The 15,977-nt window shown below is 43.4% G+C and overlaps 2 protein-coding genes across 5 annotated transcripts in view; one reads left to right on the forward strand and one right to left on the reverse strand.

Annotated features, from left to right (window-relative positions):
• Window positions 1–9,434, forward strand: part of CAPN2 (calpain 2) — a 62,023-nt gene extending 52,589 nt beyond the window's left edge. The window contains exons 16-22 of the mRNA XM_032289368.1: window positions 488–545; window positions 2,616–2,680; window positions 3,940–4,008; window positions 4,527–4,605; window positions 5,762–5,878; window positions 6,132–6,190; window positions 8,427–9,434. Coding sequence (XP_032145259.1) covers window positions 488–545; window positions 2,616–2,680; window positions 3,940–4,008; window positions 4,527–4,605; window positions 5,762–5,878; window positions 6,132–6,190; window positions 8,427–8,450 — 471 coding nt within the window. The 3' untranslated portion in view covers window positions 8,451–9,434. The remainder of the gene's footprint in view (window positions 1–487; window positions 546–2,615; window positions 2,681–3,939; window positions 4,009–4,526; window positions 4,606–5,761; window positions 5,879–6,131; window positions 6,191–8,426) is intronic.
• A 1,891-nt stretch (window positions 9,435–11,325) lies between these two features.
• TP53BP2 (tumor protein p53 binding protein 2) overlaps window positions 11,326–15,977 on the reverse strand; it is a 65,530-nt gene continuing 60,878 nt past the window's right edge. For all 4 annotated transcript variants that reach the window (XM_032289364.1, XM_032289367.1, XM_032289366.1 and 1 more), the window contains 2 exons: window positions 15,598–15,797; window positions 11,326–12,334 (listed from right to left, as the gene is read on the reverse strand). In XM_032289364.1, the coding sequence (XP_032145255.1) occupies window positions 12,293–12,334; window positions 15,598–15,797 (242 nt within the window). In that variant the 3' untranslated portion in view covers window positions 11,326–12,292. The remainder of the gene's footprint in view (window positions 12,335–15,597; window positions 15,798–15,977) is intronic.

A 15,977-nucleotide genomic window follows, 5' to 3' on the forward strand; every position in this document is an offset into this window, starting at 1 on the left:
ATATGCCAGATAGGAGGAATGGTGTAAGAGAACTAAGTTAAGACCACGAACATAGGTAGAATATTTATTATTTCTATTCTCTACAGCAAAGACATGGTGAGGGAACTCTCCCTACTGCATCTACACATGAACACACTGTATCTAGGCTGGGTGCAGTGGCTCACACCTGTAATCCCAGCACTTTGGGAGACTGAGGCTGGAAGATCATTTGAGCCCAGGAGTTGGAAGTTTCAGAGCTAGGATCATACCACTGCGGTCCAGCCTGGGTGTTCTAAAAAGAGCAAAACACTGCATCTAAAACCCTGGATGGGGCAGTGCTACTCACAGTGTGGTCTAGGGACAGCAGCCCCAACATGTCCCGGGGGCTTGTCAGAAATGCAAATTCACAGACCCCACTCCAGGCCTACCTAAATCACTGGTGTCCTGCCCTGTGCTCATCCAGCTCCCACAGGGGGCCACTAACTATGCTCTTGTTGTGTCTCCACAGGATGCAGAGATCTCTGCCTTTGAGCTGCAGACCATCCTGAGAAGGGTTCTAGCAAAGCGTGAGTATCCCCTCATTGCAAACCTCATCCTGCTCTTTCCCCTCTGGATGGGAGGGGACATGCAAATCCTTCCCCTTCCACGCCTGGCTGCTGTGGCTAAACCATCTCCCTCCATCCCCTCCAAGAAGTGAATGACAGATCTGTGTGATGTGATAAAAAAGAACAAGCGTTTCTAGCATCCATAGATCAAAGATCAAATCCAGGTTTCCACTACATACTAGCTTTGTGTGATCTATTTTTAATCTCTACCACCCCGATTCAAGCGATTCTTCTGCCTCAGCCTCCCAAGGAGCTGGAATCACAGGCACATGCCACCACATCCAGCTGACTTTGGTATTTTTAGGAGATGGGATTTCACCTTGTTGGCCAGGCTGGTCTCAAACTCCTGACCTCAAGTAATCCACCCGCCTTGGCCTCCCAAAGTGCTGGGACTGCAGGCACGCACACCACCACACCCGGCTAATTTTTGTATATTCATAGAGATGGTTTCTCCATGTTGGTAAGGCTGGTCTTGAACTCTTGGCCTCAAGTGATCCACCCACCCACCTCAGCCTCCCAAAATGTTGGGATTACAGGTGTGAGCTGCTGCACCCGGCCATATCTTGTAACTATTTCTTAAGCAAAGAAATGTCACAGGATTGATTGTTCAACCCCCTACTGTGGATCACCACCGGGGTGGTGGGGGAAGCACAACACAGAGACATTTTTCCCCTCAAATTATCACAAGAATCACGCTGCATTTGAAAAGATCTCAATCCACAATTCAGGAAGCAGAGTTTTATACATATCAGAAGTTACAAATTTGTATCAGAGACAAATGCAGTCATGGTCCTATGCTGCATATCAGCCCTAGGGATCATCTCGAGAAGTCTCATGGACTTCAAGGGATGTCATTCTGTCTGACAAGATGGCCTCTAGCCTAACTCCATGAGATAAAATAAATCCTCCTTTCAGAGTCAAAGAAAAGTCGAGGGCCAGCTGGGTCTTCCATCCCAGTGGGAACCAAGAGGGTTGGGCTGGCCAGGCTACAGTCAGTCCAGTGCAGGTCCTCCCCAGTGTGGCCCCTGTCTGCACCCACTCTCCTCTAATTTTCAGGGAAGGCAAGAAGATTGTGTTTACCCTGGAGGCCACCAGGCACAACTGAGGACACAGAGCTCTTCAGATGTGCAGTCCTCATGAGCAGAGGAGACTAAAACCTCATTGTTTCTGCACAAATGGAGGGTGGAGCTGGAAAGTGGGGAAGAAGCAGGCTTGCTTGGATTCAGCCCGCTCCTTGCTGGGGGAGCAGCATTCGCTCTGCACGTGCCTATGAGCTTAGTACCTGACCCCTAGCTGCCTGGTGACTCCAGCCTTCTGCAGGGCTCCATGCCAGGGTCTGCATGCACAGCTGCTAGGTCAGAGCCTCATGACCATCTAAGAAGGGGTTGGTCCCCAGAGTCGCAGCTTTGAGGCAGGTCAGGCTCTAACCTCTTACAAGGACATAACGAAAAGGCTGGGCTCTTCATGAAGTCCGTGGGGAGCCAGATTCACATTAGTGACTAGGGTCTCATGCCACCTGCCAAACACCAAGTGGCTAGGACTCCCTTAGTACAGCACAGTAGCTCGTGGATAGATCCCAGGTCTTCAGATTTCTCAGTCAGCTGCAGACACAGACAGTTCATAAATGTCTGCAGATGGACAGTTCAAGTAAACCTCTTTCTCTCACAGGTCACAGCCCAGAATTAACACACCTGCTCTCTGTTTTCCTTTTCCCTGCCCAGTAACTACAGGTGACTTTATATCCTGTGGGCACCTAAGGCCCAGCCATTGATCATTCTGTTATTTGTTCAAAAAGCACTTTTGAAAGCTGTGTTTGCTCATGGCAAATATACAGAGACATTGGGACAGTGTGGGCATCCTCTGCACTGTCCCAGTCTGGGAGTCACTAACCATGTGTGGCTATTTAATATAATGGAAGTGGCTTCTGTATGTGAAGGGCACCGATAAAGAATATCCCCATGATTGTGGAAAGTTCTATTGGACATCACCGCCCTGAGAGATTTTTCCTGTCACACTGATTTTGTCTTCTAGGCCAAGATATCAAGTCAGATGGCTTCAGCATCGAGACGTGCAAAATTATGGTTGACATGCTAGATGTATCCTTTCATGTGCTCCATGGGATGGAGACTGGGAGAGTTTAAAATCTCACTGCAGAAAGATTCAAACACACGGCCTTCTCCTCTTTCAAAATGGCCAGTTGTTCCCAGCTTGCTGAGTTGCTGTCAGACAGTGGCAGCGCTGACCTCCCTTACTAGGGAAATGCGAGAATCCTCTAATGAGGGAAAGCAGCTGCTACACACCCCACATACCCTGAAAGGCTTAGAATGCAGGCCCACCAGCCCATTTCTGGGGCTGGTGCAGGAGATTCCTGAAAATATGCCCATCGATCATTCTCTGCACAAAGCAGCTTGAATTTGTTTCCTCAGTGATGTGTTGCCCCTAGGAAAATATTCCCTAGCCACAGTATTTCTGATGTGAATCTCTTCTGTCTGTCTGATCAAGATCGTCTTCTTGATTTAGAGAAGGGCTACCTTCATGAGCATTCTAATTCCCTTTTGCTCTCGCTCCTTCCCAAGCCACCCACCTGTCCCCAAGGCAAACTAGTCATCCATTTCCCCCTTGTTTCCGATGCTTGGTGAGAAGTGGTGGGGCAGCCTAAGCTTCTGTGAAGTTTTTTTCTGTTTGGTTGGTTGGTTGATTGGTTTTCTTGAGACAGGGTCTCATTCTGTCACCCAGGCTGGAGTGCAGTGGCACGACCTCAGCTCACTGTAACCTCTGCCTTCCAGGTTCGGGTGATTCTCCCACCTCATCCTCCCCAGTAGCTGGGACTACACCCAGCTAATTTTTGTATTTTTAGTAGAGACAGGGTTTCACCATGCTGGCCAGGCTGGTCTCGAACTCCTGACCACAGGTAATCTGCCCACCTTGGCCTCCCAAAGTGCTCGGATTACAGGCAAGAGCCACTATGCCTGGCCACTTCTATGAAGTTTGACTCATGGCTAGCTCCCCTCGCCAGAGGCCTCTTGGATATACTCCAATACTGTAAAAAACAGCAAGGGCTCAGCCACTAGAAGCCATCCAAAGCCCTCTGCATGTCATCCGATAGCTCATTTTTAGCAGTATCTGGGGCCTCCACAGCGCAACCAGAATCGGCAGGGAGCCAGCGGGTCTTTCTCACCCTTCCTCTAATCCTTTAAACGGAGGTTTAGCCAGTGGGAAAAACAGGAAAAGGATCCTTCTGCAAACCCTCCCTGCGTGTGTGCAATGTATTCAGAAGATCCAGTTGAGAAGACAAACTAGGTGACACTATGCCCAAATGGACTCACACTCAAGGGCTTTCCTTGACTGAAGGTAGTCGGACGGGAGTGGCAAGCTGGGGCTGAAGGAGTTCTACATTCTCTGGACGAAGATTCAAAAATACCAAGTAAGATCTCAGAAAGGCCGAGAGGGGCGGGTGGGCTGTGTTAGGGAACATTCTGTGCATGTGCTTTAAGACACAGCAACTCCTCCACAGCATGGAGAAACATTTCCAAGGGGACTGGGATTTTACCCATAATGAAGCTCAGTGTGAGTAAAGACAGCTGGGGAAATGCAAACAAAAAAATCAACCAGGACTTCGCAAGTTAAGTGGCCGATTCCCTTCCTCCACCTGATTACTGGGATCATCTAAAGGCCACCATCAAGGGTTTCCTGAAGAGGGTTTTTGACAGTTAAGGTACAAAAATTATGTAAGACAAGAACATGGGCCTATGGGCATATTTACAAACCAGCTCATAGAGGCAAAATACTATTAGTTATTTAGGGAAGACACATGGGTGATTCTTCCAAGGCCAAACTAGAGGCACAGAGCTGGAAAAACATCCCCATTCAGCATGTATGAGGGAGGTAACTTGCCAGCTTTGCTTTGGGTCATGGTTCTTACAACTAATTTATGCGTTCCAGAAAATTTACCGGGAAATCGACGTTGACAGGTCTGGTACCATGAATTCCTATGAAATGCGGAAGGCGTTAGAAGAAGCAGGTAACCCTTTAAACTGCATTTTCTTTCCTATGTTTAATCTGTCTGCAGACTGTGTGAACACTCATCCTATACCATAAAATACAAGGTTTGGTAATGCTATAAAATAAAGTGGGTGCTGGTTTAATACAAACACCTTTTCATTCCCCTTTCAAAGACTTAATTGGTAAAATTAAATGCAATAAGTAGGATGCTGTGCCCTCTGTGCCTTCTCGAATCCAAATTTCCTTCAGAGCCACCTGGCACAGCAACTAGGCAAACCCAGGTCTCAACAGACTCACCCCGGGTACCTCCTTTCTGGTGCAGGGTTGGTTAGGCAGAAATGCAATGTCTCAGCTTCGTATCAATAAAAAGACACAAGTGAGTGGTAGACCACGCCAGAATGTAACGCTGCCACAGAGACCCCACACAACAGTGGTTTAAATTAGGTATGTCTTTCTGTCACACAGCAATCCCAGCTCCAGCAGTCCACGGCAAGGATGGTGCCTCCTACTCTCCTACCGTGTCACTATCTGATCATTCTTCCCCCAGGCTCCCCCCGTCCATGATGCCCACCAGCCCTTCGAGGGTTGCCCTCATCCAAAGGACCTGGGACAGCTTGCCACCACAAACATGCCACCAACAGGTTGACAGAAGAAGGGCTCCTTGCCTTTAAGGGCACACAGGCCATTTCTGCTCACACATCCCACCGGCCAGACTGTGGTCGCAAGGCCTCTGTTGGCTGCAAGGAAGTTGGGACACAGGCTCAGTAAAAATTATTTTACTGTGGAAAGAGGGAGCACTACTATTAGTTTACCAGGAACAGTTTCTGCTCACATATATCCAGGAAGAATCTGGTCTCCAAGACGATTCAGAGCTAAACAAAAGGAAGCAGCATGGTTAACAACACGAAGCACCGTGACCATGAGTACAGAAGCAGGCAAGGAAAGACTGACGTGTCAGCAAGGACTCAGGCAGGGGGAAGGTGGGCAGTTTGGAAACAAGGGAAACAGCAGAAGGAACTGGCTTTGCAAAATAAACCAGTCTCATAGAAGAGCAGACGAGGGACAAAAGCAATATACCTCATTTAAGTCACCACATTAGTTCCATAACCTGTGAGCACAGCCACATGGTACAATCTAATGCTTAGCAATCCATTTGTTTGTTCATGTAACTTCAGGTTTCAAGCTGCCCTGTCAACTCCACCAAGTCATCGTTGCTCGGTTTGCAGATGAGCAGCTCATCATCGATTTTGATAATTTTGTTCGGTGTTTGGTTCGGCTAGAAACGCTCTTCAGTAAGTGGATATTTGGGGAAAGACTCATTTCAGTTCTCTTGGTATTCAAGTAGCCTGCCTTTCATCTCGGTGAAATCATCTAAACTAGAGACACGTCTTCTAGGAGTTGAGACTGAAATTCCCTCTTTACTAATTTGAGGGTGAGGAAGGAGAAGTGTATGGCAGTCAGTGAAGCCAGTTGCTGAAATGAAAAGATGATAACGCCGTCTCGGTTTCAGCTCACTTGTGACATCCTCTTTTTCTCCCTCCACAGAAATATTTAAGCAGCTGGATACCGAGAATACTGGAACAATAGAGCTCAACCTTATCTCTGTGAGTCAGCGGCTCATACCCCACCTCGATCCTAAGGGCATGGGGGAGGCATGGGGCGGAAAGGGCTGTTTATTTGAGTGACCAGCACTTTCAAGTTTTGCTTTAAAGAGCTTTTGGTCTGCTGGGGCCAGGCCTGTACACGGTTGTAAGATGCACTTTTACTTGCAATGATTTTCCAACTACCTATTCTCAAGTCCAAAAAGCACACCTGGCTCCCTCTTCCCATGAGCTTTGTCGTGAGTGTAGCTCAAAGTTAAACTAAGAAGGAGGTGGCTGCAGGATCATGCTTAGAAAAATGAGCTGCTGATTGGCATGCAAGGGAGAACATGCTGATATAAAGAAATCCCTTGGATTCCATTCAAGTTGGGTTTTGGGAAGATCTGTCAGTCTTGGAATGGAGCTACTTAAAATACTTTGTGGGCAAACTAGTTTACTCCCTCCCCTTTAAGATAAAACCAATACTAGTAAGTAAGTTTGCCACTTACTATTATCATTGCACTCATGTGTCTGGAACCCTAGCAATGCACACCTCTGAAATGATCTGAATTAAGTCGGTATGCTAATTTCACAAAAAGCAAAGCGTAAAATGTTCTCTTGTCGTCCCAATGACAGGAAGTTCTCTCATTGAAAGAAGTCAGGTGGGGTATACTTCCATTATGACCTGGCTCCAGTCACCATTTCCTCTATACTCAGGGAAGGCCACAGAGGGCCAGGGGAAGGGGCCAGCACTGAGTGACGATGGTACTTATCAGTCCTCTCTGTGTAACAGAGGAGTGAAGTGGTGAGGAGGGCAGGTCTAAGGCACTGGCAGCTCCTTTCCTTGGATTTTGAACTCTGGAGGAAGCCAGCAACTAAGTAATTCTCTCATTCTGCTATTACATATTATATAGTACCTTTAGTGAACTGAAAATATAGTTTATCTTGTTACAAATAACATTAACTTGCTTAAAACTTCACATATCCTAGGAAATACCTCTACTCCAAGATTGCAATATAAAGTAGAGTCAACCCTGTCTCTAAAGAAATAAAAAATTCGGCCAGGTGCAGCGGATCACCTGAGGTCAGACATTCAAGACCACCCTGGCCAATGTGATGAAACCACATCACTACTAAAAATACAAAAATTAGCTGGTGTGGTGGCGGGCGCCTGTAAATCTTAGCTACTCAGAGGCCAGCGCAGGAGAATCACTTGAACCTGGAAGGCGGAGATTGTAGTGAGCCAAGATGGCACCACTGCACTCCAGCCTAGGCAACAATAGCAAAACTCTGATCTCAAAAAAAAACTAATAAATAAAATTAGCCAGGCATGGTACGTGCCTAAAGACCCAGCTACCCAGGAGGCTAAGGTGGGAGGAACAGCTGAGCCCAGGAAGTCGAAGCTGCAGTGAGCCATATCACCCCACTGCACTCCAACCTGGGCAAGAGTGAGGCCATGTCTCAAAAAATTTAAAATAGTAGGGTCGACACAACTGTGACATGAAACATGCCACATGTTAAGTTTTGGAAATTCTAGCCTGTCATTGTTGCTGGATATCCTATTCTACGCCAGCTGCCCACCCCCACCCCAGGGTCAACCTGGCTTGCCTGCTCAATCCTCTCCCTCCGCATCTCCTCTGAGAAGCATCTTCTTACCCACTGGCTTTCCCTGCCACTCCTAAGCCTCACCTTTTGTAGGTTCCTGGAGATCCTCACTTCTTGTAGTCTTTGCTAAGGATGAGCCATGTTCAGAAGCTCTCCCTTCAGTCTGCAAGGATTTCAACCTTGACTGCTGATTCCATCACGTGGGGAGCTTTGCCAAAGTCCTGATGTCCTGGCTGTATCCCAGACCAATTCAATCAATCTGATTTAAAGTTCTCATATCACTACAATTTAGAACCAGTGCTGAACACCACTGGTTGCAGGGATATCCACATCCCAAACTACTTCTGGTGTGCTACTCTGAGGCAGAAATGTGAAAATGCTAACTTACGTTGTGTGAATTTCACTTTTCATGTGTGCAATCAACTCTGCAATATGATTCATGACCACCTGATGCAAATCACACAGACTACTGACCTGTTAAAAGCTAGAATCTAGAAATCAAGTAGGAAAAATATGAGTTAGTGCACTGATATCATAGCCCTCAATCAGCTTTTCCAGTACAACAGTTTTTTGAAATAATCTACAGGTATTTAAAAAGCCTTTAATTTAAAAAGTGGTCACTGAGCTGACTTGGATTTTTTTTCCTTCCTCACAGTGGCTCTGTTTCTCAGTACTTTGAAGTTATAACTAATCTGCCTGAAGACTTCTCATGATGGAGAATCAGCCAAGGACTAAGCTTCCACAGAGAAACACTTTGTATCTGGACTTTGAAATTATGGGAACATTTACTTAAACAGATGATCATAGCTGAAAATAATGATACTGTCAATTTGAGATAGCAGAAATTTCACACATCAAAGTAAAAGATTTGCATATCATTATACTAAATGCAACTGAGTCGCTTAACCCTCGACAAGCTCAAAGAAAGCTTTAAATCTGTAAACAGTATACACGTTTTACTTTTACACATTTTCCTGTTCATAGCAATATTAAATCAGGAAAAAAATGCAGGAAGGTATTTAACAGCTAAGCAAAAACATGGAGTCACTCTCAAAGGACACGAGGCCCTTGCAGGGAATATTTAAAGCAACTCCCAAGTTTAAAATGCAGCTGTTGATTCTACCAAACAGCAGTCCAAGATTACCATTTCCGATGAGCAAACTGGGAAACATGATATATCATGAAGTAATATTGTCAAGGCATCTAGAGGGTCCAGGTGAGAAGACTCACCTCCGTTGCTGGGTTAAACAAGAGACAGGTTTTATGTAAGAGGGATTGGTAATAGTAAATCGTTCTCCTTAAACTCAAGTTCTTGACCCTGTTCCACCATATACATCTGGTCTTACAAAGACCAAAGGGATTCTACGCTTCATCAACTGAACCAGTATGCCAAAACCAGGCATCCAATTTGTAAACCAATTATGATAAAGGACAAAATAAGCCATTTGCCACCTCAAAACTTTATGAACTTCACCACCACTAGTGACTGTCCATGGAGTTAGAGGGGACGTTGCTTAGGGGTTCTTGTAGAAATGACACAAGTTTGTTTCCTGGCTTTACCTTGGGAAAATGCTAGCAACATTATAAAAATATTGCCTTGTTGCCTTATCTTCTTCCAAATGTACTGTTAAATAAAAATAAAGGGTTACCCCATGCAATCACACCATGCCATGTTTTCCTTCCTGGAAGGCAGCCCCATGGGATAGTTTATGAGCACACACAATTATAGCTTGTCTCTACTTTAACAAGTATGTGCCTCTGTAAATTCATGTACTGTATTCAGAGGAAAAGGCACCTTGCCTATAATTAAAATGTGGAACTATAGAATTTTCTTAAATACAATACTTAATACTCTTACCTCCCACTCCTGTGGCCTCTCCTTCCTCCAGAGCTGAGCTTCCACACTAGATCTCAATTCACTTTCCACCCACTTGTCTGGCTCGTCACCTACCTCTCTTTGCTGCTTTTTATGACCACCATTTACCTCCTAATGCCAAATCCTATAAACATCTACCAGCCATTATCTCCTTGGACCTTTCTGCTGCCTTTAACACCATTTACTATTCTCCTGAGAACGCACATTACCTTGGTCTCCTTCAGGTTTGCTTCTCTGGCTGTTTCCTTTGATGTGACACTCCCCGCATCCCCAGTGGCTCCACCGCTGTTAGAATCTGCACAGCTGGTTTGCACACACTCCCCTTTGGCATGGTCTGTTCTCCACCTGCTTTATTCCCTTCTATTTTGTAAAAACCTAAAAAGTGTGCTGCCATAAAAACATGACTATAGCATCAATTATAGTACACAGAATTGTTCAACATTATACAAATGATTAGATAAATGACATGATGGAATATTACGAAGCCATTACAAATCATGTTAATAGGCCAGGCACGGTGGTTCACGCCTATAATCTCTGCACTTTGGGAGGCTGAGGCAGGTGGATCACTTGAGGTCAGGAGTTTGACACCAGCCTGGCCAACATGGCAAAACCCTGTCTCTAATAAAAATACAAACATTAGCCGAGTGTGGTGGCATGGGCCTATAATCCCAATTACTCGGGAGGCTGAGATGAGGATCACTTGAACCCAGGGAGTGGAGGTTGCCATGAACCGACATCACACCACTGTACTCCAGCCTGGATGACAGAGACTCTGTCTCAAAAAAAAAAAAAAAAAAAAAAAACCATATTAATATTTATTATACAATATCAAGTATAAAACAGGAGAATACAGAATTGCTTAAACAATAAGCTCTCAACTACGTAAAGAGAAAAAAATCATATATAAGACTACTTGGACATATAAGACTGTCCAAGTGTGAATGGTACCTCTGGAATGGTCTTTTTCCTTCCCTCCTTCATAACCTTTTTCTGTACTTGTAGCTATTTCTATAAGGTGCTTTGGTATAAGGATACTTACTTTAATAATAAATTAAGAACAGAAAGACTAACAATGATGTTCTCAGTTTAGGATTAAGGAATATAAAAGTGGGATCACAGTTCCCTAATTTTCACAAGTTCTGTCTTCATACATCTGTGTAATTCTTTAGTCTGCCAAGTACCTTCATGCCCAGAACTTAGTATGGTTTTCCTCAACAACTCGGAAGCATGCCGAGGCAACAGCATTAACCTCCACAGACGAGGAAACAAGGCTCAGGGAGGTCAAGTGTCCTGGGCAAGGTCACCTGATGGGTTAGTAAGTACAGCAGCCCAGAACTAGAATCCATGTTGTTTCCGGTAGCTCTAACATATTAACACAAACTTAGTGGCTTATTAAACAGCCATTATCTCACAGTTCTGTAAATGCAAGGTCCAACACTGGTCTCACTGGACAAACACATTCCTTCTGGAGACCTGGGGAGGATTCATTTCCACCCAGGCCCACTCAGGTTGGCAGAGTTCAGTTCCATGTGGCCATAAGGACTGAAGTCCCCATCTCCTGGCTGGGCCAGCCAGGGGTCATTCTCAGCTTCCATGTTTCCTGACCCCATAAATGAATGAGGATACTAAAACAGTCTATTAGAGGCTTTAGGTAAAATGTACAAGTAGGCGTCTATCACCATGATTGCTACAGTATTTTATTTTAAAAACCACTTACATTGAAATCACTTGGCTGGTAAAGAACTCTTATTACAATAAATATACTTACATTAAGCATTTGTTCTTTTTCAGCTGAGTAAAATATCCCAATGGCTTGTGACTATTAAACAAGGTCTGTTTAGGACATCAAAAACAAAAACCAGTAAATGGCTTAGCATCAAAAAGTTTATTACAATGGTTTTTAAAATTAGCTATGATCTTGACAAATATTACAGGTAAGTCTATAGCAAGTTTCTAATTTCTGAGATATAAAAGACAATAAATACAGATTAAAATTCAGCCTACAAACAAGATTCTAAATCTAATTACTGGTACTGTAGCTTAGTTTCAATATTTCAAATATATGTATAATTCTTAAGATGCTATAAGAACTCATATAATAAAGTTATTGTTCACTGACAACCAACTAACAGTTCTTCACTGACAATATACAAGTGTGCAGTGCCTTCGAGCCTTCACGTGAGCCCCGCAAGGGCCTGTGGGTGCTAGGGACAATGAGAAACAGTGATGTGATGGCACTGGTCCTCTCTGGCAGGAGGACTGGCTTAGGAGCAGGCGTTGAAAACACCCACTAAACAGGACAGCGAGCTGATTTCCCAACTGCCCATAAGTGGTCCTATTTACTGGACAGGATTCTTGTAGAAAACAGGATTGTCACTGTATTATTTCTCTGAGTGCTACACGGGACACCTGTGCCCCAACACAGTACACAGCCTGCTGACGTAGATGCTTTATTTCATCGTGCTAAACGTCTTCTAATGGTGAATTCTTCAATCCTTCATTTTCTTCTAGAGACATTCTTCATCATGTTCAAGCTACATTGTCATTAAAATAAGTCCTGGGAAGTTTTTGCCAAAAATAATCGTATTACTTCTTCTTAATAAGAGATTAATTCTTCATTGACTAAAATTCCATGTGAAGTTTCAGGCCAAGCTCCTTTGTCTTGGTTTAATTCTTGGATATAGCTGCAAAAGAGTTTAAGAAATATTTACATACTATATAGATGTGTGGGAATATAACAAAGTTTCAAGAAATAATGAGGTTAGGGGATGGATGTCACGGGAAGGGAATCAAAGTAAGAAACGCAATCTTGGTGGTGTGTGAAGCACCTAGAGCTTTGCATTTAACAATGTGCTGTGCTCATCAGCTAGACTTCACAGGACGTTCAAAAGATCACAAGGGCCCATCAACTGCAGCAACTCTACAAAGCAGCAATATAAAATCCCATGACAGTTCCAGATATTAACTCAATCTGCACAGCTTGTTGAGCTGTAAATCAACTGTAACAAGGAAGGCAAACTGCTATATGCTCCAGCATTTGGAGCTTCTATCAGGAAGGAAGGAAGAGATTAAATTCTTTTACCTTTGTTCACAATTGACATGACATTGTGTCATGGGACTTCAGACTGTCAGAAATGAAATGCCACAGACTAAAAGTCTACAAATTTAAGGAAGGTTGGGTGAAGTTTTTGCTTCAGAATTCTGTGGTTTTGTGTTTTTACAACAAGAGCTGTATAAGTTGAGTCCTAGTGAAGGCTGCATGCCTTCCAGGCCTGAGCTAGGACCAAGTCAAACTGGTAAATTCAGCTAACACACCAAACAAAAGCAGTCCCACTTGACAAAAGAAAAATAAAAGGGTTTACTCAAGGAAAGTAGAATCATAGGCTTTAATTACATCCCAATTTAAAAATAAATAAATAAAAATAATAATTTAAAAAGACTTCCAGTCAAAACTAAACAACTAACTGGTGGATCCATGTTACAGAAAAGATTATTTTTCTATCTGAAAAGACGACACTTAGCTAATACAATTTTCTAGACTTCTATCTGAGCCCTGACTACACATATGCACTGCCCTTTAAAATAAAAAAAAATCAGGGAAAAAACTCAAAAAAGTTGTGTAGAGGATACTTCTAACAAGAAAAGATTTTCAAAGTACTAAGAAAATCTAAATTTAGGACTAAAATGAAACTCTTCAGTCCAGTCTGTTAATTTCAGAATCTTCTGAGCACCACACATGTGAGACAAAACAGTCTCTGAGCGACTGCTCCCACGCTTGGGAACATGCAATGTTCCCCGTGTCATTAACCACAGGACATCTTTGTTAGAAAATTTAAATAATTCAAAAGACCTATTGTATAACTTGGTGACTATAATTAATAATGTATTGTATACTTAAAAATCACTAAGAAAATAGATGTTCTCACCAAAAAAAGGATGACCATGTGAGATAATGCACGTATTTAGTTCAATTTAGCCATTCTACAAGTATACATATTTCAAATTATGCTATACACCATAAATACATACAATTTTTGCCAATTTAAAAAAAAGAAAATAAAATAAGTAAACAACTATTTTACTTATTAAAGAGTTCTAAGAAGATACTCTTTCCCAAATAAGAAACTATACAAAACAAAAGGGCTTATTTACCACTGATGTTTATCAGAGAAGGAAAGTGGCCGCATGCAAGAGACTATACCTCTCTAGTGCTAGAGACTTTGGAGAAGCAAGTGAGGGTGCTTGAAAGAGAACAATCTTTATATTTACGTCTGCTGTCCTCTCGTAATCTGAAACCTTTTTTTTTTTTTTTTTTAAAGACAGGGTCCACTGGGTCGCCCAGGCTGGAGGGCAGTGGTGCAATCTCGGCTCACCACAACCTCCGCCTCCCAGGCTCAAGCAATTCTCCTGCCTCAGCCTCCCAAGTAGCTGAGATTAAAGGTGCCCACCCCACACCTGGGGAATTTTTGTATTTTCAGTAGAAACAGGGTTTCACCATGTTGGCCAGGCTGGTCTCAAACTCCTGACCTCAAGTGATCCTCCTGCCTTGGCCTCCCAAAGTGCTGGGATTGATTACAGGAGTGAGCCACCATGCTGGGTCCCTGAAAGTGTTTTTTAAGGGCTCCATAGCCTAATTTAATTTTTCACTTTCATTATTCTTTAAAATTACATTATGATCACCCAAATGAATACTATCTAATCATCTATTCAAAACTTGTTGTGAAATGTTTATTTCATAATAAATGTTTTTGTCAGGACAGCAGCAGTCAAGGTATAAGTCATTTACGCTGCATGTTAGACAAACAATGGGGAAGGGAGAGTCAGGGGGAAATGCTGGTCAGAATCCAGGAAGTCAGGTCCCAGCAATGAAGTCATTTCAAGGAATCCCACCAGAAGTCATGCCTAGGCAGTGGATCATTTGCAGATAGAATCCTGTTCATAGCCTAGATGTCAGAGAAGAAGCTCCATGTGGGTAGAGGCCATGTCTGTCTGAACTTGATGAAAATACCAAGAATAGCATCTACCATTTGCTCTCTATTATCTCTGAGTTATCCTCCCACCAATCTTAAGAGGCAGAATTCTCCATCCCTCCCCATGTTCCCTCTGCAGCCTGGATACCCAAATAATAGGTGCTGCAGGTAGATCTGAGGCAACGTGGAGGCCAGTGCTCACGACCTACACACCGTTTTCTATGTATCATAACTGGCTCTTCCTTTCCTCAACCCTTTCCTTACTTCCTCACCAAGGGCAGATTTTGCAAGCACTTTAAACTTTTATCTCAATCTCTCAATTACCCTGATCATTTCCCTCACTCTTTCATACATCCTCCACGCCCCCTGCACATACACAACTGCTATAAGAGAACAGCTGAATCTACAGAGCCTACTGCAAGGCCCTGGAACCTGTTATTCTCACTTTCTCTCCTCTGTCTGACCATATGCCAGCCTTCCCCTAAAAATACTCCTGGAGAATTTTACGTGATGACAGCAATCCCATTGTACTATACTATAGAAGTGGTACACATGTGCTGGCATATTATTTTCTTGCTTTTTATGAAATGTAAATCAGACAGTAGAGGAAAACAAAGAATCTTGTCCTTAATGCCCTGTTGAAGCTCTCTACCAAATTTGCAAATACTGATTTAGTCTAACTAAAAATTGATTTCAGATGTCACAGGCTCAATTCCGATCATATTATCCAGTTACCCTGTGGTCTATTTATAAATGTAGGCAGGACCCCTGACCTCCAGGGGCTGGCAAACATATGTTATTGATCATAATAAGAATCACTGAAAATGTGGCTTTAAGTCTAAGACTATCAAAATGTTTAAATTCCATTTCTTATTAACAAAGGGCAGTTGGGTGCACTGTATCCATAACATACAGCGGTTTTTACAAAGCCCCTCTCTGGCACATATGAAAACACCATAAGAGTCAGAATAACTTACTCCCAGCAAGTTGCGTGGAACATATCCCTCCTTATCATTAAGGCGCGCCCACCACCATTCGATTTCATCTTCGTCTTCCCTGTGGATGATCGTCATGCAGTCTCCTTCTTTCATGGGCAGCTCATCGTCATTCTGAGGTTCATAATCCCACAGTGCGTAAATGACTCCTTTATTCATTATGCCCATCTTCTCCTGAACTCCTAAAATCATGACAGTAAAATAAAGCACAGAATATACAACTCAGAGTACACCACTCTTTGTAACTTTTAGCTACATGAAACAAAATGGGAAGAAATGGGTACAGGCTGGAAGGTTAGTACTACATTAAATATACAATAAAATGTCCTGAGGTGGGGGGTAGAGTGCAGTGGAAGGCAAAC

Source organism: Sapajus apella, unplaced genomic scaffold (assembly GCF_009761245.1).
Source record: "Sapajus apella isolate SASKATOON/1434 unplaced genomic scaffold, GSC_monkey_1.0 scaffold22, whole genome shotgun sequence".
NCBI lineage: Eukaryota > Metazoa > Chordata > Mammalia > Primates > Cebidae > Sapajus > Sapajus apella.